General features: G+C 39.9%; 1 protein-coding gene across 1 annotated transcript in view; it reads right to left on the bottom strand.

The window, feature by feature from the left end:
- Positions 1 to 23,921, bottom strand: part of LOC136885033 (uncharacterized) — a 189,709-nt gene that overhangs the window by 28,078 nt on the left and 137,710 nt on the right. The window contains exons 4-5 of the mRNA XM_068230065.1: positions 12,362 to 12,654; positions 2,919 to 3,252 (exon numbers count right to left, since the gene is read on the bottom strand). Of these exons, the coding sequence (XP_068086166.1) occupies positions 2,919 to 3,252; positions 12,362 to 12,654 (627 nt within the window). The remainder of the gene's footprint in view (positions 1 to 2,918; positions 3,253 to 12,361; positions 12,655 to 23,921) is intronic.

Here is a 23,921-nt window from a genome sequence, read left to right as displayed (position 1 = left end):
GAACGATATCTATACATGTTTCAGCCTATCTAAAGTCCATCCTCAGTAGCTCAAATATTACATTTTTGAAAACATTGATGAAGTGTGTGGAATTAAAATACAATCTCTCATGGTTCTAACACAATCATCCCTTGGTCGCCCCTTTCTGTTGCCTCTTACGACAGGCGAGGGACACTGTGGGTGTATTTTTCGTCTGCGTCCCCCACACACAGGGGGTTTATAATCCACAAATATGTTAAATAATTTAATTCATCACCTAAATAATAGTGAGGCAACGTATGAATAATCGGATGGAAAGTAAAGAGGCAAGGGACTAAAGATTGAAACATGGAAGGATTGGATTGGATTGATTACCTCCGTGATGGAATGTTTGAGGAGAAAACACAGCAACAATGTTAGAGCGACCCCATTCAGCTGAAGTGTTCTTTATCACGAGATTACTCTGTCTGTGTGGAGTCAGGTTTCAGGAATTACGTCTTCCCTATCTCTCCAGTCGAACTTTACCAAGACATACAGCGTAATGATTCATCGACACGAACGGAGTTCCGGCAAACAAACTTTAGCTCTCAGTCAAGAACAGTCTTCAACTCGCGGAGTGAGAGAATGGCTCACCCATTTCACTTTCGATAAGTTTGGTTATAAAAAAAGTGATGTCAGAAGTTACCCTATAGCTAGTGATATATAAAAATATATTCATTGAAGGTAAGAGAGAGAATCCGCCTAATTGCTGCTCTTATTAGGGAATAGAAATATCGGCCTTGTAATCCGTTCATAGGAACAATATTTATTTTATCTGATGTTTGGATGTACGTGAGGTTTGAGTTAAAACTCAACATTAAAATTGTCAACTATTAGACGGATTCTCTCTTTTGGATTTCATTTTCCGTCTTGTAGTGCGTTTCCAATTACTGGAGGTTGGCCACAATCACAGCGAAGTCTGTATGATGTTCGGCTGTCCTCATCGGCCTACTAGAATCTAGTCCTGTACAGTCTCGTAAGTTCCTCAATCACCAGTGTTTCCTTGGATCGCGACCTCCACGCCCATTCATTTTATCCTGCACGTGACTAAGTCCCATCAAGATGACAGCAGTGAGGTTAGCATCGTTCAAAATTCCGCGCCGAACTCGAGTACGTGGTAAAGACCTGTCAAGAAAGCAGCAGTGAGGTAAGTAAGTAAACTCGTGTCCTCATCCCGAGGTGGTGCAGCTCTTTTCAGGCACTCCTCCATTGGAGGTGAGCTGCATGTACAATTTCCACCACATACCAACCCTCCTGCCATTCTTAAATTTCTGCCAGTACCGGGAATCAAACCAGGGCTGCCGAGGGCGGCAGCTAATAACACTAACTGTTACGCTATAGAGGCGGACAGCAGTGAGGTTAGCCATGCGCACTTATTCAAAATCGCTAAACAAGTGCACGTGGTTAGGACCTATCAAGGTGACAGCAGTGAGGTTAGGGTCGATCAAAAATCCGCGCCAAAAGAAATGAACGAGGATAGGACCTGACAAGATGGTAGCAGTGAGGTTAGGCGCGTTCACTTGTTCACAAAAGTAAGGTTAGGATCTGTCAAGATGGTAGCTGTGAGGTTAGCCGCGCCCACGTGCTCAAATGGTGAAGTTAGGGTCTGTCAAGATGACAGGTGACAGCTGTTAACAGCCCGTGGCCATGTTTGTAAACAATAGCACGTGACCGTGACGTCATGAGGCCAATGCCCTTGGCAGGGATCAATGACCTCGTGGGAAATGCTGATTCAGCTCCCATTGTTTTAGAACTCGCCCAGCCCTACTATTGATTGTGAATGATGATGTTCACTCTGTTCTTGCTAATCCGTAATTTTTCTGACATTCTTTTCAGAGACTGTCGCCAAATTTCTGCCAGCATCTGTGTCACTTGTTCGATGTTTTCTGCACTTCTGCTCGTTGGCGGTCGGTCGGGACATGACGTATCATCAACAGTTTCCTGCCCATCCCGGAAGCGCATGAACTAATCCAAAATATTTTATTCTTACGACTTCTGTTCGGTATAGTTGCATCAACATCGCATGCGTCTCCATCGACGTTTATCCCAATTTGCAAAAACCTTGATGTTTATACTTTGCACGAGTCTTCACACACACACTACGCTCAACTGGCTGCAGAATACTACTCCGTGTGTTTAACGCTACGTGACGCTTCCCGAAATGCCTTTCAATTCGCATGCTCATGCATGCAGTGTTACCACACGTTGTTATTACGATATCGGACCATTCACCGTACTTTTTAGATACGTCTTTTGTAATGTTATTAGGATGGATTGTGTGAAGATAACGCACTGTTATGAAGTTTATTATCTTGCAGGCATTGCATCCCAGACGTGAAGTGGCAGCCAGATTTGAAAGATGTAAAGCAGCTGTGTCACAAGCTCACCAATTACAAAAATATCAACCTGCCAATAGGCGGCTGAAGTCTAGCAGAAGTTTTATGCATGCGACCGAATGTAGGAGACCTCAGTATCCAACTGAGAATCTTCCAGCAGCCCATGAAGAGTCTTTCATCACAAGAAAGTGTCTGCATATGTTGCGTCTAGGATTGATAGATTCAAGATTAACATTAAGAATTGGAGTTTCCCTTGCGAATTATTCCTCTATGAATGTGGAGACAAACAAATCATGGCTAACCTCATCAACTGCAGCTGATGCTCTCTCCAGTGCACTATGTAGTACCTAGTGAAGGTAAAATCAACGGCCGAAATTTTGTTAAATGCTCGTTCGTTGTGATTTAGGAAATGTTCCTCATTCTTTAAGTAACTCTAATATTTTGTATATATCTATTAGTATATAGTATATGAAGAAGTTATCTTTATATTAATTTGTACATATTACTATGTTGCTCCTGATACAAGTAAATAAAATTAGAATGGGTCAAGCAAGACAGTGTTACCCTGAGTTCCCGGTGGTGGTGCTGCTGTTGCTGCTGGCCACTGGCGCCTCCACTGCCGTACAAAGCCGACTGACTCCTGATGGCCACCAGCTGGCCATTGGTCTGCCGCACGGCGACGAGCGCCTGCATGCCAGCAGGTACCTCGTGCTGCCGGACGGCGTAGTAACAGGTGAGGTTGCGTGGATACACGCCGGGGAAGTTGGGTGACTGCAGGCGGCACATCTTGCGGTCACAGTCGCTGAAGATCCGCGAGCAGTACGTGCCGGAGATGAGCTCTCCCAGGTAGTACTTCCCCGCTTCCTGTGGAGGCGCTGGCGAGGGTGGCCCCACAGAGCTCGAGTTACCTGATAGATGGAGCACACCTGGAAGAAGAAACGTTAAGTGCAGAATGAAAGGTACTCATTGTGTACGACGGTGGTGTAAAGAGTGATGCATAAACAGTAACAACAGGAGATTATTTGCAGAATTCTGTAAAATATTGATAATACTGTAAGGACATGAATGTTAACTAAAACGGATGATTTAGCTGACGATGATGATGATGCATGTTGTTTGAACCGGCCCAATATCTAGGTCATCGGCTCATGATGAGACGAAATATATTGAAAATTAAAATTGCGAAAACTATCAGATACCGAGAACGAAGAATTATCTACAATTTGTATAAAAATCAGTCTGCAGTGATAAGGATCGAGGACTTTGAAAAAGAAGTAGCAATCCAGAAAGGAGTGAGGCAAGGCTGCAGTTTGTCTCCTCTCCTTTTCAATGTTTACATAGAACAGGCAGTAAAGGAAATCAAAGAGAAATTTGGAAAGGGAATCACAGTCCAAGGAGAAGAAATCAAAACCTTGAGATTTGCCGATGATATTGTTATTTTATCTGAGACTGCAGAAGATCTCGAGAAGCTGCTGAATGGTATGAATGAAGTCTTGGGTAAGGAGTACAAGATGAAAATAAATAAGTCCAAAACAAAAGTAATGGAGTGCAGTCGAACGAAGGCAGGTGATGTAGGAAATATTAGATTAGGAAACGAAGTCTTAAAGGAAATAGATGAATATTGTTACTTGGGTAGTAAAATAACTAACGATGGCAGAAGTAAGGAGGACATAAAACGCAGACTAGCACAAGCAAGGAAGAGCTTTCTTAAGAAAAAAATTTGCTCACTTCAAACATTGATATCGGAATTAGAAAGATGTTTTTGAAGACTTTCGTGTGGAGCGTGGCATTGTATGGAAGTGAAACATGGACGATAACTAGCTCAGAAAGAAAGAGAATAGAAGCTTTTGAAATGTGGTGTTACAGAAGAATGCTGAAGGTGAGATGGATAGATCGAATCACGAATGAAGAGATACTGAATCGAATTGGTGAGAGGAGATCGATTTGGCTAAATTTGACGAGAAGAAGAGATAGAATGATAGGACACATCTTAAGACACCCAGGACTTGTTCAGTTGGTTTTTGAAGGAAGTGTAGGTGGTAAGAACGGTAGGGGTAGACCAACGTATGAATATGACAAACAGATTAGAGCAGATGTAGGATGCAATAGTTACGTAGAAATGAAAATGTTAGCACAGGATAGGGTGGCACGGAGGGCTGCATCAAACTAGTCTATGGACTGATGACTCAAACACAACAACACACATCCACTGACGTGAATAAAAACACGATTAAAATACACCGGGCGAGTTGGCCGTGCGGTTAGGGGCGCGCAGCTTTGAGCGTGCGTCCGGGAGATAGTGGGTTCGAACCGCACTGTCTGGACCCCTGAAGATGGTTTTCCGTTTTTCCCATTTTCACAGCAAGCAAATGTTGGGGCTAAACCGTATTTAAGGTCACGGCCGCTTCCTTCCCATTCCTAGCCCTTTCCTATCCCATCGTCGCCGTAAGACCTATCTGTGTTGGTGCGACGTAAAGCAAATAGCATAAAACAAACAAAGACTTAAAACAATCAGTGGATCCGACCCACAATACCCCACCTTCCCATGTATGTGTATGTTCAGTCTTCAGCCCTAAGGCTGGTTGGATCCTCTCCATCATCAGCTGTCGTAGATGGCCTGGGCATCATTGAAGAGGCGTACTAGGGAAATGAAGAGTGAGGTAGTTTCCTGTAAAATAACTTAAAACAATGGTATAAAATGAACAGGGGACTGCTTCCAAACCAAAATCCTAAACCGATAAGGCTTGTTTTCTAAAGGGGTCCAAAATCCATGTCACCGTCCCTCGTAATGGTACTAAATCGATGGTAAAGTTGAACTACGGTGTTCCTCATGTAGCGGTGCTAATCACAGGTAACGCAGATCTGTGTGTTCCTCACATAATGGCACAACTTATAGGTGACGCGGACCTATGGTGTTTCTCACATAATGGTACTAATTATAAGGAACGTAAACCCATGGTGTTCCGCATACAGAGGTACTAATCATAGGTACTGTAAACCCATAGTGATCCCCCACGATGGTACTAATCGCAGACCAATGGTGTTCCTGATGATGATGCTTGTTTAAAGGGGCCTGGCATCTAGGTCACCGGCCCCTAACGGTACGAAATGAAACGAAATGCAATGCAAGTCCAAAATTCATCCACTGACTAGAATTTAAAACGTGATGATGAAGAATAAAAGGATAAACATGAATGTAAAATAAACGGCGGAACCAACTCCCAAAATTGAAAATAATCCCAAAATCGATCCACTGGCTAGAACTGAAAAAGATGACGATGAAGAATGATTATTAACTTGAGGCAATCAGTGCATCCGACGCGCAATGCCTCATCTTCCCAGATGCTATATTGAAAAATTAGTATTACTGACCAAGGGACGGCTTACGAAGCACAATTCTGAATCGATGATTCTTGTTGTTCAAAGGGGTCCAAAATCCAGGCCAGCGGCCCCTCATAATGGTACTTATCGCAAGTAAAGTAGAACCATGGTATTTATCCAGTTGCAATACTAATCAAGAGTAGCGTAAACTCACGGTGTTCCAAACGTTATGGTGCAACTCGCAAGTATTGTACGTCGCACAAGTAACGCAGATCTATGGTGTTTCTCACATAGTGGGTACTAATCACAGGCAACGCAGACTCACTGTGTCGCTCATATAGTGTTACTATATGATATTATACAGTATCGAGTATTAAATAAGTTGCAGGACTGTGAGCGACTGCAGGGGGGAATTACACAATGTGTGAGATGGACAGAAGATAATGGTATGATGAACAATAACAGCCCGCGACAAAAATGGAGTAAATTGCGTACATTAGGTATAGTAAAGCCGTAGAGCAATATGCGCCAAGAATATCACTAGAGGCTTTAAATAATCATTTCGCACGGCCAGGAATAGCGTCTGCCTCCTTCCGTAAATATCAGCTCCGGTGAAGTTAAAGCTGTGATATACTCTATTACATCTAATGCCACAGGTAATGATGACATTCCTAAATCGCAGGGATATGTTAGGAGCTTTTCTGCCAATACTAACCCATATACTGTATTTAACTACTGCCTGACAAGCGGAGTGTTCCCAGATGTTTGGAAAGTTTCACTAATTAGACCCATCCCGAAGAACTCCGAATTAGATTCGCCTCCAGATTATCGTCCAGTGTCCATCCTACCACCCTTGAACGTCTAGTTCATACAAAAGTTACTGAATACCTTACCAAGCATTCCCTCCTCAACCCCTTTCAATCCGGGTTCAGGAAAGGACAAAGCACTGCTACAGATTTACTACGAGTGACAGATGATATTAGACGTTCAATGGACCAACGGGACGTGACAGTACTGACATTATTAGATTTCAGTAGTGCCTTCGACACTGTCAACCCTTAGTTACTACTGCAGAAACTTCGAGAGTTAAATTTTCTTCTTTCCTCTTACCTTGAAAATCGCCGGGAATGAGTGACAGTTGGAAATGTGAGTTCAGGATGGCAAAGTAAGACCCTCGGTGTCCTTCAGGGGTCGGTCCTCGGACCACTGTTATTTAACATCCAAATTAATGATATATCAAAGGTACTCCAATTCTGCGAATTGAAAGCGTACGCGGATGATGTACAGATTTACTATCATTCAAAACCGAGTGATATCGATACTGCAATTACTAAAATAAATTATTACCTTCAACATCTTAGTTACTATGCAAATAAAAGCAGTTTATTAAAAAACCTAAATAAAACTGAAGTTATTATTATCGGTACCAGTAAAGACCTATATTCCCTCAAGCAACAGGATATCTCCCCAATAATTTTAAACAATGAAATCATACCCTACTCTACTTCAGTGACTAACTTAGGAATTATTATGACTGAGACCCTAAATTGGACTCATCAGGTGATAGGCACAAGTAATAAAGTACATTAATGCTTATATCCATTGAAATGGTTCTGTCTTGTATTCTTTGTTCGACTTAATGTACAACTAATTCGCTCGCTGATACTACCTATATTTGACTATTGTAGTACTGAAATAACTGAAATAACAAAAAACTGGACCGGAGCCTGAACAGCTGCGTAAGATATCTCTTTAATCTGCGATATGATGCTCATATATCACCTTATTATAAGGAGCTGTCGTGGCTTCGAGTGCACCGGCGCGGTGAACTTCATATGTTATCGCTTCTGCATAAAATACTTTTCACTAATACTCCCAACTATCTGTCTTCATCTTTTTCTTACCTCTCGTCCTATCATGACCACAATACAAGGTCTGGCTCCAATGTCGCGATACCTGCAAACCGCACTGATGTTTACAACCGATCCTTCATAATATCTGTGTCCAGGTCATGGAATTGGCTACCTGCGAACATTAGAGACAATCCTTCTCATCGCAAGTTTAAAGTGGCTTGCCGCGAGCATTTTCCGAGTAGATACCGCTGACTTGCTGGATAATTGTTGAGCGAATGAAGAAGTGAATGAGATGAATGAATGGCTTACTGTAGTTACGTCATTAAAACGTATTTTATTTTTGTATTTTAAAATGAAGGATTATATTATTATTATTATTATTTCTATTCATATTATTTGTTTCATTTGTGTTTGTAATTATGTAAATGTATCCTCTTCTGCTGGTTAAGCGTAAGATAACACTGGAGGCAAAAAATCAGGGAAGATCTTTGTGTTACGCTAAGAACTATGGTGCAATCGGACTGGCGGAGAAAATTTTTCCTTTCGTTACTTCCGAGCGCGCCGTATTTGCTATGTCAGATAGCCAGGCGCTGCCTGTTGCTGTGCATCAGAGGAGAGGAGGGGAAGCGGAAAGTGGGAGTCGCGAAGGCTCAAGTTTCTCCTTCATTTCGCATAGTCGATTACCAGCCCCAGTTTATTCTGCACAAGTCAATGACTATGTGAAGCCCGTAGAAAGAGAAGAGGTACTTGTACAATACAGGCAGCTTTCCAGGTCGTTCGGGACACACCGCACATCTTGAACAGAGTTCAAAGCTCACTGCTACACCGTTCTGAACTGTGCATCGAAATAGGAGTGGGACATATTAAACATCTACTGTAATCAAACCATTGGACGTATTGTTTCATCCGTTCAGCATTTCATTCCATTTACAATGTTTTAAGTTGAGGAATACACAATCTTGGGGCGGCAGTGTTGCATCTTCGAGTAAGTTAAATAATAAAGAACGTTACTGCGACCAACAGACGGGAGGAGAAACGATCTGGTGCATTCCTTGACTGGGAAGTGTGTCTTAATTACAGTGTGTTCTTGTACTGTATGTGTGTGTGTGTGTGCAGTTACGACCGTTCAGTAAACGAACTGTGGATATTGCCTGTAAGAGACGACGACAATCCTCCGCGAGTCAAACGAGAAAACTTGTCGCCATCATACATTCCACTTCCCCTCCCTTCCCTTCTCGTCGCTGAATCACGGCAGTAGCTTGTGCTCTGGTATAGCAAATACGGCGAGTTCGTCAATTTAAATTGCGCGCCCGGAAGTAACATAAAACCTCATTTCTTCTGTCAATCATTCACGAAGAGCTGATGATGATGATGATGCTTGTTGTTTTAAGGGGCCTAACATCGAAGGTCATCGGCCCCTCACGAAGAGCATCCCTGACTTTATTTTTGTAGGTATGCTCTCTGGTAAGACCTCAATTAGAGTATGGTTCGAGTGTATGGGACCCACACCAAGACTTCTTGATACCGGAACTGGAAAATATGCAAAGGAAGACCGAATTTGTTTTGAGTGTTTTCCGATAAGGGAACAGTGTTTCGAAAATACTGCAAACTTTGGGCTGAGAAGACTTAGGAGTAAGGAGAAAAGATGCTCGACTAAGTGATTTATTTCGAGCCGTCAGTGGAGAGATGGCGCCGAATGACATTAGTAGCCGAATAGGCTTGAGCGGTGCTTTTAAAAGTAGGAAAGTTCAAAATAGGAAGATGAAGTTAGAGTTCAAGAGGACAAATTTTGGGCGAATATTCATTTATAGGACGAGGAATAAGGGGTCGGAATAACTTATAACAGGAAATGCTCGATACAATTCCCAGTTCTTTGAAAACATTTAAGAAAAAGCTAGGTAATCTGCCACTTGGGCGACATCCCCAAAATACAGATGCTTGATAATTGATTGATTGAACTAAGGTTCCTTCTGTCAGGCAGTGTATTTTCAGTCCCCGGAGCTTTAATAGTCGCATCTCTGACAGTTTAATGAAGCCCAACGATGAAACTATAAATTCAACTCAATTTTACATTATTTCTGATAAATGCTCCTCCCCAGCTGGCTGTCTGACAGTCCAACATCTATTCTAATTACGTTATTAAAAAACTGCCGAGCACTCTACTTCATTTCCCTCGATGAATAATAATTCTCCGTCCTTCTGATATAAAAGTGACTTTTGTGCATGCGCCTTAATTATCACGACTGAATTTAATCTCTTTGATTCGTTTAATAAATACTCTATGCCAATTAGTGATAATACACACTCTCCTTTTGCTTTCAGCTCTTTAGAAGGAGAATAGAGTCTTGAAATGAACATCAATTTAAAATAAATGGCTTATATTGTCGTTATTAAGCCCTCTGTTCCTCATACAGACAAGTGGATCATTTGTGAGATAGGTACGAGGGGTGATCAAGAAGTATTATCAATCATCATCATCCATCAATGATCTGGGTTTAGGGCGGTCGCCCAGATGGCAGATTCCCTATCAGTTGTGTTCCTAGCTTCTTATTAAATAAATGTATTGAACATTTCCCTTGATAATTAATACCATCCTTTTGAATTCCAACTTTATCTTCATACCTTCATATCTTTCCTATTTTTGAAAGCTTCACTCAAGCTTGTTCTTCTACTTGTGTCATTACATGCCAGCTCACCAATGACAGCTCGAAACATACCATATAGCCGAGCATCTCGTCTCCTTACTTCCAAGTCTCCCAGCCCAAAGTTTACAACACTTTAGTAACACTATTCTTTTGTCGGAAATCACCCAGAACAAATCGTGCTTCTTTCCTTTGAATTTTTTCCAGTTCTCGTATCAAGTAGAACTGGTGAGGGTCCCATACACTGCGGTTTTACCAGGGACTTATCCGCCCTCTACTTTACACCCCTCATCATCATCATCATCATCATCATCATATCCCTTTATCCAGCTGTAGCCGGGTAGCGGCAAATATGGTTCCTCTCCACTTTCTTCGTTCTTTCCACCACTCTTCCTCCAACACTGTGTCCCACTCCAGGTTTCTTTCTATAATACTGCGTTGGATTGTGTCCTTCCATCTCAATCGTGATCGTCCACGGCCTCTCCTTCCTTGCATTTGCATTTCCATCACTTTTTTGGCATTCTTTCGTCACTCATTCGCTTTATGTGCCCAAGCCGTCTTAGTCGGCACTTCAGTATTCTATCATTCATTTTTTCCACTCCAATTTCTTCCCGGATTATCTCATTCCTTATTTTATCCTTTCTACTCTTCTGTATCATACTCCTCAAGAACTTCATTTCGGCTGCCTACTACAACCCTAAATACACTTATAACCATATGAAGAGATGATTTGTAACTACTTCGTTAATATGATTAGCCCCAAGGAAGATCATTCCTTATTAACTTTACGCTGTCCTCTTTTGTGTCTGAGACGGAGCCGTGAGCCTGCAGAAAGCGTCTCAGTTTCGATTCACGACTACACTGTCGGATTTAAAATGCTCAACCTCACATACATTAATATTGCCATATTCATGTTGGTATATCCAAGAGGTTATACTTTTGAAATTTCGTATTATTATCGTGATTAGCCTCGCGATTCTATGGCAATCGCTGAATACAACAGGCTTCACCAGGTAGTGATCACTGCGTGGAGGGACCACTGTACCTACCATAGCTTGTTCATTACTTATTACTTATAATCAAAACTCGGATTTTCATGCCGTAACAGGTTAGAATGCAAACTAAATTTGGTTAACAGGAAGTGTCGGTCACCCGCTCTTCCACAATGTAGCAAGAGTAACATAAATTATAGGAGTTCTGATGGGTCGTACCCCTAATGCTTATGCAAACCACATAGCATAATCGTTGTGAAGGTAGACTATACTTGCTGCTCGCTTCGGATACTTTGCATTCTAACCTATTAATGCATAAAAATCCGGGCTCTACTTATAACCGTAGATTTGATTTATTCCCAGGGCTAGCGGCTCTCCGGAAGTGAGTTGACCGTGGGCCATTTATTTCCAAATACTATATTGTTTTGTTTAATAGAATGATTATTGTGTCATTGTTCTTAAGCAGGGGAGTTTATACATTCTGTATTTGCTTAGGCTCTTATGGATTTGAACACTGTATTGGGCGAAGGCCTGTAAGGTTCAATAAATCGTATTTACACTTACACTTGTAATTTTGAAATATGTGGGTCTAGTTTTGGCACCTCTTGAATGTTTACTTAACCAGGATGAAGTGACCTTCCTCAATCGAATAAAATTTATAATTTAATTTTAATCAAAAGAGCTTTTGGTGGAATAAATATTACGTAAGAGTTCGGTTCCTTCGCTGAATGGTCTGCATGGAGGCACTCGGTTCAGAGGGTCTTGAGTTTGATGGGGATAGAAGGGGAGAAAGAGTTGAAAGAGAACAAGAAGGCATGGATAAAATGTCTCACATTTACTTGACACTTACTCACCTGTGAATATTTCTACAAGTTAACCGTATATTAATATTTACAAAAGACAGTGTAGGAAGCTGTAAGAACTGTGCAGAGGAGGAGGTGGAGAATCTAGTTGGGGGTTGGGGGGAGGAGAAGGGGGTGATAGTAACAGAGGGGGGAGGATAGGAAAAATAATTGGCATTTAGTATTCCTGTCAATATTTTTTTTATAAAATATAGCATACTAAACTGGAAGAAATGTGAGGTTGAGGAGAAGGGAGGAAATAAGAACGTATTTACTTGACGATCAATATTTCTTTTAAATGGAAGTGTGGAAGTTGGAAGAAGGGTCCAGTACTGAATCGTTAGAGATTTTATGGACTTACCTGGCACCATTCCTCCGTAACGCACCACAGCCGTATCCTTGGCTAGCATCTTGTAGGCCAGCCGGAAGTCGAAGTTGTACCCAGTCTGATCTCTAGCCAGGCGCTGTAACCTGAGCGCCAGGGTGACTGAGCTGGTCTCGCTGTAGTAGAGGGCGGGACCCCAGGAGGTGCCACACCACGAACCTCCCATTCGCGGTCGGTCCGACTCTGAGATATGCATGGCTCCGTCAGGACAGCCCTCTGCAGTGAACGAGACGAAGCGCCCCAACGTGAAGCTGTCGAACGTGAGCTGAAAGCAAGTCAGAAAGAAAGACGTATTACGCCGCTTTACCAGAAAAGAAACGGGGCAGTGCAACGGAACCTCGCTGCAGTAACGGTAACAAAATGGTGTTGGGAGAATGGTCAGGTCAGAGGAATAATGTGGACGCAGGCAAGGAAATTAACATTTATTTACACAAAAGCCACGGGAAGCAATATTTTACGTTACGGAATTTCGAAACGAGTGAGTAAACTTATCACTTTAGTGGCTGCAGTGTACAATATTTTATTACATACTTTGGTTAATTTACTTATTTTAACACTAGAACTGCAATTGAAATTATCATAATTTCGTTCTCGATACGCACGGTTACTCATTGTTATCGTTTTGCCTCTGTTTTTTGTACATTGCTTTATGAGTCTCATTATTTATGTTTATCATTAAAAAGACGCCACGTACTCGTTACTCTGTCATAATAAACACGCCGCTTTGAGTACGGAGTAAGTCCTGGATTTTCTTTCAAGGGGGTATGCCAGTCAATTCAACTAGGTGTCATCTTCCCAGTCTGCTACGATCCGCTCCCTGATGCTATCTACCTGGTCATGGGAGGCTTTTACCTTGGTTGTTGCGTCCCCTATGATACCATTCCTTACGAGTTGCTGTTTCCACGGCTGTAATAGAATAATTGAAACCTCTTCAGTGCTCAGCCTATGTGAGGCATCAAGGAATTTCACCAGACTTGTTATGCTAATATATATAATAATACTAATATCAACTTACATTAAGCTTGAAAAATCGTGATCTGAATCACCGCTTTCCGAGTTATCACTTGACTGGAAGTAATCTTCGTATGAATTTTGTCTTGTTAGGTCTTTTATATTTAGACCATATTGTACATGAGGCATATCTTCAGGAATGTCATGCAAGAGAGTCAGCAAGTGATGGTTTATGAGGTATATTTACTGTACTGTGACAAGCTGACGAATGATAACATTACCGGAGACGCAGAGGAAATACAGTAATGCTCGTACAATTAGTAATATATCGGAATTCCATTGTTGTGTTTTTGAACATTACCTTTGTTTATATGATAATTATAAGTAGGTGATTATATCTCAACGAGAGATATGAGTTATAATACATTTTATTATCATAATTAATACAGCGGTCAAAATGACCGCTCCGGCGGTAGTAGGTACTACTAACGCCCCATCCATTAATGCAAAATTAATTATATTTAATAGTGATTTTTCCTGACCACCAATCAGGAAAAGTCACTGCAGCTCAATGTCCTATAATAAATACTGTAGTCAAAATGGAGTTTGGAAAATGTGTAGCGGTCATTTTGACCGTTCTGGCGGTTCTAGTGTTAAATTATATGAATAAGGAATACATAATTTTGACTCCTCACGATGAAAATAGTCTGTGTTTGATCCCTGTACTTACTTTTCCTTATTTTGTGTTCGTGTCTTCGTATGAAATATATGATATTGTACCTGGAGGTATGTTGTAATAGAACATTTAAATTAATATTATTTGAAGCAGCGAACAGTCCACTAAGCTACTATGGTCCTGTATCATTTACGCGAATACAAACTTTAGGATATATGTGATATTTATCTGTTGGAAATGTGTTCACCTATCAGTACTGTAATGGCAGCAGATTACTTGAGTTGGGAATGCAGAGGCGCCATTTTTCGTGTAGATGGATACGGAAGCACAGTGCTGCAATCTGGCGGAGAAACAATTCAACACGGTTAAGTTTGGTGTTCTTTGATTCATGTATGATCTCTCTGACTGCCCGTGTTAACATTACTGTGAAGCGGAGTTCAACCAATCAGAGACGATTTCTAACAAAACAGTACCGTAAAGTGTCATTTTCCATATTCTTTTGAGTACGGGAAGAAGGCAATTACCAGGTGTATGCATACGTTTTTGCCTGTTGTTGTGGTAAGTTATGAATACCATGCCAGAAAAACTGCTTGTCTTTTGCGGCAAACCATTCATCGAGCCATTTTCCAACTTCCTCGAAATTGCTTAAGTGCTGCTCTCCGAGCGCGTGCCCTACTGATGCGAAGAGGTGATAGATGGTGCCAGGTCGGGAGAGTACGGCGGGTGCGGAAGGATATCACAGTCAAGCGATTTCAAGTTGTTTTTCCACTGGTTTAGCTGTGTGAGACGGTGCATTGTCGTGTAACAAAATCACTTTGCCATGTCTTCTGTCCCATTCCGGTCATCTTTCGATCAATTCGTGATTAAAACTAATCATATGTTGGCGATAACGTTGTGCATTAACGGTTTCGCCAGGCTTCAAGAGTTCATAATACACAATACCGCTCTGGTCCCAACAAACACAAAGCACCATGTCTCACTTGTTCTAATCAATGGAGCGTGTTGACCATATGTTTCTATCACCAAACGATGCCTTTCCGCAGCCTTCTTCTTTTGATTAAATAAGAAAAAAAAATGTGTGCTGCAAATGTTCTTTTTCAGGCACAAACTTCAACATGATCACTGAACACAGACGCTAGTGTTTGGCGGACTCAACTTGTGTGAGTTGGTAGATTGGTTGGTAGGTTGGTAAGTTAATGTCAGACGAACAAACTGACGTGAAAATGTAAATCCACAGCCTGTTTCCAGTCATTTTACCGGGCCAAGAATGGAATGAATGAAGCCCCATCTAGCGGTGAGGATAGGAAAAATGTGCCGGCGGCCGAAGTCTGTCGCACTCCTCTGGGGCAATGATTAATGAAATGATATTGGAGAGTGTTGCTGGAATGAAAGATGACAGGGATAACCGGAGAAAAACCTGTCCTGCCTCCGCTTTGTCCAGCACAAATCTCACATGGAGTGACCGGGATTTGAACCACGGTATCCAGCGGTGAGAGGCCGGCGCGCTGCCACCTGAGCCACGGAGGCTTCAACAAATGTGTCAAATTCATACGCTGCGTACTATTCGCTGGCGCCAACCCTTTGTGAAACCGCAAGAGACTTATGCATACATAATGGATGAATGGCAGATATATATGGAGACCACATTCGGGAGATAGTGAGTTCAAACCCCACTCTCTGCAGCCCTGAAGATGGCTTCCCGTGGTTTCCCATTTTCACATCAGGCAAATGTAGGGGCCGTACCTTAATTAAGGTCACGGTCGCTTCCTTTCCCCGCCTAGTCTATCGTCACCATAACTATAAAAAGTATGGGGCCAATGACAACACAGAAAAAAGTGATCAGAATGATGACTTTGTGTCGAGGGCAGTGGCATAAGATGCCAGGGGAATTATAATTTTCTGCCATATAGTTAGGATGGACAACAACAGAATCAAGAAACACAATATTAATAATATGTACAAACGTAAGAATGGCCGCCGGTAAGTTCAAGGAAACAGACTGGTAGGACAGAAAGTAATACAAGATAGAAGGAATTTTGAAAAAAAAATGATGCGATCATTTCAAGGGCTTCCATTTCAAAGAAAAGAAGATAAATCAGGGTGGAAGAGCAAAAGGAAAATTAAAGCAAATTAATGTTGTTGGGAAGAAAGATAATGATGATGATGATGCTTGTTGTTTAAAGGGGTCTAACATCCAGGTCATCGGACCCTAATGGTAGGAGATGAGACGAAATTTAATCACAATTAAAATTTCAAAATTCATCCACTCATTAGAATTCAAAAACACGAGGATGAACAGTGATTATGAACTTAAAACAGTCAGTGGATTCAACCCGAAATGCCCCACCTTCTCAGAAACTAAAAAAACAATGGTATAAACTGAACAATGGACTCTTCCAAAGCAAAATCTAAATCGATGATGTCAAAAGGGGTCCAAAATCCACGTCAACGGCCCCTCACAATGGTACTAATCACTAGTAAAGTAGAACCATGGTACTCCTCACATAGTGGTACTGATCACAGGTAACACAGACCCATCGTGTACCTCACATAGTGGTACTGATCACAGGTAACACAGATCCATCGTGTACCTCACATAGTGGTACTGATCACAGGTAACACAGATCCATCGTGTACCTCACATAGTGGTACTGATCACAGGTAACACAGATCCATCGTGTACCTCACATAGTGGTACTGATCACAGGTAACACAGATCCATCGTGTACCTCACATAGTGGTACTGATCACAGGTAACACAGACCCATCGTGTACCTCACATAGTGGTACTGATCACAGGTAACACAGACCCATCGTGTACCTCACATAGTGGTACTGATCACAGGCAACACAGATCCATCGTGTTCCTCACATAGTGGTACTGATCACAGGTAACACAGACCCATCGTGTACCTCACATAGTGGTACTGATCACAGGTAACACAGATCCATCGTGTACCTCACATAGTGGTACTGATCACAGGTAACACAGACCCATCGTGTACCTCACATAGTGGTACTGATCACAGGCAACACAGACCCATCGTGTACCTTACATAGCGGTGCCAATCGCAGGTACTGTAAACACATAGATAACCACCCATGATGATACAAATCACAGGTAATCTCATGGTTCAAGATCCATCATCCCTCGGTCCCTCTTTTTGTCGTCTATTACGACAGGCAGGAGGTACCGTCGTTGTATTCTTCACCTGCACTTCCAAACCACAGATGGAGGGAAGAAAGAGAGGCGATAACATTGTAAACAAAATGACACAAATGGTCTATTTTACGGAAGAACAATAAGCAGAAGAATAAAAAGATGAGTGGAAACAAGAAATGTATTAACTGTCATAGAAACGTGAGAGTTATTAGCATTTTGAACTTTAAACGTGATTATGTCAACCTTCTCATATATTATAATTAATTTAGTATATAGAATCCATTTCTCTCTGTATTTTGCCCTGTTCATCTCTCAGACTTCACCTAGAAATTGGAAAGGCAATTTTCCTAATGGCATCTGCGATGTTAAACAACGACTACCAGAGCACATTTCTCTTTCACTAGTAAAGACATTCCAAAAAAGGACAGTTTTCTTCGTTCATCCCTCCAATTAATCAAGCAGGTATCAAGGGTTCTTTTTCTTTCTTCCTGTAGGTCTTATAAATCAGACTAATCGGTTCTCGTCCTGGGGTAAGTCCCTCCTCCCATATAACTTGTAGCGCTATCTAGGCCACCGTTCGTAAATCCTCGCACCTCCACTCCGACCGCATTTTGCCTCAGTTTTATTGAAGCTGCAGTCTCAAGGGACACCGCAGGGGGCGTCGTTGGCTCCTAAACTAGTCGAGATATCACCACGGCTCGAGTTACACGCAATCCGACGAGGTGGGAGGAAGCCATACCTTGTTTAACATGGCCGAACGAACTTCATCTTCTTTAAGAGCGTTGCTCTTCGTAAGTCAATATACTGTTCTATAATTTGTTAGGAGTGAAGCCATTATTTCTGATTTAAGATTATAATTTATTTCCTTCTATAGTAAGTCTTTATGCATTAAAATATTATATTTATTATCCACTCACTTTATTATTCATCATTCTGCCATACGACAATTAAAAGGCATATATTACCCTAACTGAAATGAAATAATTAATGTTATTGGCTTTACGTCCCACTAACTACTTTTTCGGTTTTCGGAGACGCCCAAGTACCGGAATTCAGTCCCGAAGGAGTTCTATTCCTTTCCAGTAAATCCACCAACACGAGGCTGAGGTATTCGAGCACCTTCCAATACCACCGGACTGAGCCAGGATCCAACCTGCCAAGTCGGGTTTAGAAGGCCATTGCCTCAACCGTGTGAGTCACTCAATCCGGCTAAAAATAAATAAATAAATAAATAAATAAATAAATAAATAAATAAATAAATAAATAAATAAATAAATAAATAAATAAATAAATAAATAAATAAATAAATAAATAAATAAATAAATAAATAAATAAATATCGGCTATCGGCACAAAATATTAAACAACCGAGGGAGTTGGCTAAGCGTTTAGTCCTCTGCAGCTGTGGGCTTGCATTCGGGAGATAGTGGGTTCGAATCTCACCGTGGGCAGCACTGAATGTGGTTTTCCGCGGTTTCCTATTTTCACACATTAAGAGCCAATGCCGCTAATTCTATCCTTTCCCATCCTTGCATCGCCGAAGAACTTGGACGTGTTGGTGTAACGTTGTACCACTACCAGAAAAAATCCTCGGCACGGCTGGAATCGAAGCTGGGTCCTCTGAATCGAAGGCCAGTTTCCTGGATATCAGTTCACAGCTGCATGGCGCTGACAGCACGGTCAGTTCGCTAAAACCTGCAATGCAATTTAGGCAGAGTGGGGCTGATAGGTTGAGGGAATGCAGTACTAAATATCTGTGAGAATCCTTGAATATACAGGTTATTCACACCAATGTCCTCTAGTTTTTCCTCTGTTAAAACTATTCGTGTGCACGCGTGTTTTTTATTCAGCACTGAGCCTGTAGTTTCAAATTTATTTACAGTTAATTGAATCTGTGCTCGTGAAGGAGCCACTTCACAAGGAAATAGCTGAACAAATGCATCGCGTACTCGTCGAGCCGACTCATAATTAAAATAACATTTACATATGAAAATACCTTGTTGCATTAACAACTGTCTCACTATGTTGACAGCTGAGATTCACGTGCATGCTCCTTACAAGGCCAACAACTATGAGCGCGCCTCCCGTACAGCTGCCTATGTCTCGGAGAGTAGAAACGCCGCTGAACGGTCTGGGTTTATAAGAGACGCCCTATAGATGTTTAGTGACGCACTTACCGATCCTAAGTCTCTATAATCGATCGTTCACATGGAATCAGTTCCGGCGAAGTCAGGTAACGTTGAATCGGCCACCTATCATCCACTGCTGTACGGCGGGTTGCATCCCTTTGTCCGACAGAAATCTCTTGAAGACACGTACTAACAATCTTAACCTGTACAATTCTTTCCGAGCAACTTTCACAGAAATATATCTTTCACCTACACTCTATATTTAATTTTTTGTTTACACTCTTCCTTGTCTGTCCCTTGTATCTCAGAGTGTATATTATTCTACTTCTGACCGACATATCGAAACATAACTTTATGGGAAGGGCGTGGTAGAGAAGTATGAGGACAGCTGTACGAACAGATCCAAATCACCACTGCACACAGGTATAACATCCACTCGTAGGTCGTATCTACATTTACACGTTTACTTGGCATGGGATGACCATTTAACACGAAGACCGCACTTCACACAGGCGAGGCACGAATGATATATAACTCACTACCAGATGGGATAAAATAGTACACTGTCACAGAGGGCACGTGCATAAAACGACCTGTAAAATAAATAAATAAATAAATAAATAAATAAATAAATAAATAAATAAATAAATAAATAAATAAATAAATAAATAAATAAATAAATAAATAAATAAATAAATAAATAAATAAATAAATAAATAAATAAATAAATAAATAAATAAATAAATAAATAAATAAATAAATAAATAAATAAATAAATAAATAAATAAATAAATAAATAAATAAATAAATAAATAAATAAATAAATAAATAAATAAATAAATAAATAAATAAATAAATAAATAAATAAATAAATAAATAAATAAATAAATAAATAAATAAATAAATAAATAAATAAATAAATAAATAAATAAATAAATAAATAAATAAATAAATAAATAAATAAATAAATAAATAAATAAATAAATAAATAAATAAATAAATAAATAAATAAATAAATAAATAAATAAATAAATAAATAAATAAATAAATAAATAAATAAATAAATAAATAAATAAATAAATAAATAAATAAATAAATAAATAAATAAATAAATAAATAAATAAATAAATAAATAAATAAATAAATAAATAAATAAATAAATAAATAAATAAATAAATAAATAAATAAATAAATAAATAAATAAATAAATAAATAAATAAATAAATAAATAAATAAATAAATAAATAAATAAATAAATAAATAAATAAATAAATAAATAAATAAATAAATAAATAAATAAATAAATAAATAAATAAATAAATAAATAAATAAATAAATAAATAAATAAATAAATAAATAAATAAATAAATAAATAAATAAATAAATAAATAAATAAATAAATAAATAAATAAATAAATAAATAAATAAATACATACATAAATACATAAATAAATAAATAAATAATTAAATAAATAAATAAATAAATAAATAAAATCTTTCAAAGTGGAAGTTCAGAGTTAGAGTTCCCTCTTATATGTAACTACTTGAAATTGAGGTTTCGATTCCTCTGTGATGTCTTGGAAGCCTTGGCTTCTTTCCTTAATACTAAATTTCTATTTAAGGTTTGATTACCTTTTGAAGAGAAACATTTGTTAGTAGAGGCCCAAGCCACCGTATCAAATCAAAGACAGTGTAAGACCAGCAAATCTTGTCGTGTAAAAGTGAGAGTTCCTTCTCCTCTGTTAATAATTGTTAATTATTAAGTTCAAGAGTTTATCTTGTCATTTTCCCTTACGAATATTTATTGTCATCTCTTGGCAAATTTTGTTAAATTGTTGCTATTGTTTTTGAAAAGAAATTCAAACAGTAAAAAATAGATCATTTAGGAACTATCATAATTTTTTTATGGGGTCTCTTTGTTTATCTGCCTAGGGCCTGCCGCTTCTTCATCTCTCCTGCCCCTGTTGGGTTAATAATAATAATAATAATAATAATAATAATAATAATAATAATAATAATAATAATATGTTAGTCCCGTAAACATTTAGAGTGCTCCATTAGAAGAGAATGATGTTCGAGCCTTATCTCCCCGTTTTGAGGCTTTGTTCCTGCAGCATTTAAGATCGACGGTGATGCAAATGCTGATGAGTGTGTTCACAAAGGGACGTGTTTAATATTCTCCAGTTAATGTCTATGGTAATGCAGCGACGAACTTGTCTTTGTCTGCAGCTCTATTCGCAGTAAGACTGAGTTTATATAGTTGGCAGCATTGTTATTCTATTACGCGGGGTTATCTACTGAAAATTATGCTAATTAATTGTGCTCTTTAACTCGGAATGGGTTGTTCAGTTCTGTGAGCTGAGCCGACTGCAGCTGGTAGAGGAGGAATCGTCACTCTTTACGCCCTTTATCACGGCGTGGTCCGCAGGTTGAATGTGTACTAGCGTTTGGACACTGATACCCGCGGTAAAGGTGTACGTCTAAGAGACGCACACGCCAAGAACTTTGCTCAGCATACACCAAAATGAGTGCCACATCTACCTTTCACATGGAAGATAATTGACGAAAATCAGGGATGTTGGAATAGTGACTGGGAGACTAAAATGATAGAAAACAGAACCTGGAGAATTACAGTACTGTACTTGTAATGTTTATAAGGGGAGTTACACTAGGCACTGTCATTGGACCGGTGTGTTTTCTTATATAAGGCACGGGGCCATATTTTGTCCCCTTAGCGGATTTGGACTTGTAGAAATTCAGGAATAATATGGACAAGGCTAGGAATTGGTATATATATTACTGAAGATATTCTCCACCTACAGGCAAGTTACCATGAAACTGTTATAAGTTTAAGGTTGTCGATATTTGACATAAACACTCCAAAAACTAAACTATCAAAATGTGTTCGTAATTTCGTCCCCCATCAAGTTTATCAAAAGTACAATTAATTTTAATATATTTTTTCCTTTCTAACTTTATCAAACCCCACTCACGGCATTACAACCCTTGAAGGTCCTTGGCCTACCAAGCGACGGCTGCTCAGCCTAAAGGCCTGCAGATTACGAGGTGTTATGTGGTCAGCACGACGAATCCTCTCGGCCGTTATTCTTGGCTTTCTAGACCGGGGCCGCTATCTCACCGTCAGATAGCTCCTCAATTCTAATCACGTAGGCTGAGTGGACCTCGAACCAGCCCTCAGGTCCAGATAAAAATCCATGACTTGGCCGGGAATCGAACCCAGGGCCTCCGGGTAAGAGGCAGGCACGCTACCCCTACACCATGGGGCGGCAACCATACCAAACACTTCCCCTATAATGAATTACTTGAAGACCATTTACGAAAAATATTTTCTTCGTGTTCTTTTTAACAAAATCTTTCAGCGTTACTCGTGGGATGTTAACCGCTTTACTTGCACGTTTGTAACCCATTATCTTGTCCCTCACTGCCTTAATAGCCTTTTTCATTGCCTCTTTATCCCACTGTTGAGTTTTCTCATCTGAAAATAATATTAAACATAAATAACAAATAAAATGAAGGGGGACGAAATTACGAACACTGCCTGATTTAATGTAATGGCCGCTACAGTAAAGGTCGATGCGGGGATTGCACGCCAGGAACTACACCACACGACTTGAATGCACTCCACTATTTCATACACATATCAGTGCTTATTATAGGAATAACAGGGTGTTAATTCCAATGCTGCACGAATTCAGCTCAGTATGAAAAATGAATCCTCCTTGTATATGGAGACTGAACGTGGTGCACACAACGAACTCTCACAACAAGACAACGGGACGAGGCTACGCGTGTGCGCACGGCTAAACAATAGGTACCAACCGTGTAAACTGGAAATACCTAAGGGGACGGAATTAGGTGCGGGGACGGAATTTGGCCCCCTTACTTTACATTTAAACGATTTTAGTAAGGAACTGGAATCACAGTTAAGGTTTTTGCGGATGATGTTGCACTGTATAGGGTATTAAATAAGGAATGTGAGCGACTGGAGATAGACCTCGACAGATCTATAGACAGCAGAAAATGATATGATGGTTAACGGGGTGAGATGTGAGGTTGTAAGTTTCACCAAGCGGAGAAATCCTATCATTTAACAAAAGCCACCGGCACTGTTACTATGATTATGATGGTTATGAATCAATTTGATTCTGTGAAAACAATTCTTTAAGACAGACGTCATCACATACTTGCTCCGCTCGGGACTGCTGTCAGTCACGTGACAAGAGAGCAGCGGACAGGCGGGTTGCATACCGTGGCGGTACTGTACTTGCCGTTTGGAAATGTTACCATTTGAACAACAGCAATGAAATACATGCCGGTACATAAATAATCTCTCAGGAATTATCGAACATTATAATATATATTTAAATAGGGTAATATGAAATGTACGTACAACCTCAAATGTATTATTCTTAAGTTTTCTAGTAACGCTATGCTTTCCCGGCCTTCATATTTATCATACTTGTTCAAATGACATAAGGAACAACGGCACTGCAGATTACATTTTTAAATGTTATTCAATAATTTATTATATATTAAACATTATGTGTGTGTTATTTTCTTGAAGTATCAAATACTCTTCATCACAAGAAGGTT

This window comes from Anabrus simplex, chromosome 13, assembly GCF_040414725.1.
Source record: "Anabrus simplex isolate iqAnaSimp1 chromosome 13, ASM4041472v1, whole genome shotgun sequence".
Lineage (NCBI taxonomy): Eukaryota > Metazoa > Arthropoda > Insecta > Orthoptera > Tettigoniidae > Anabrus > Anabrus simplex.
This window is presented reverse-complemented; position numbering and strand designations above follow the sequence as displayed.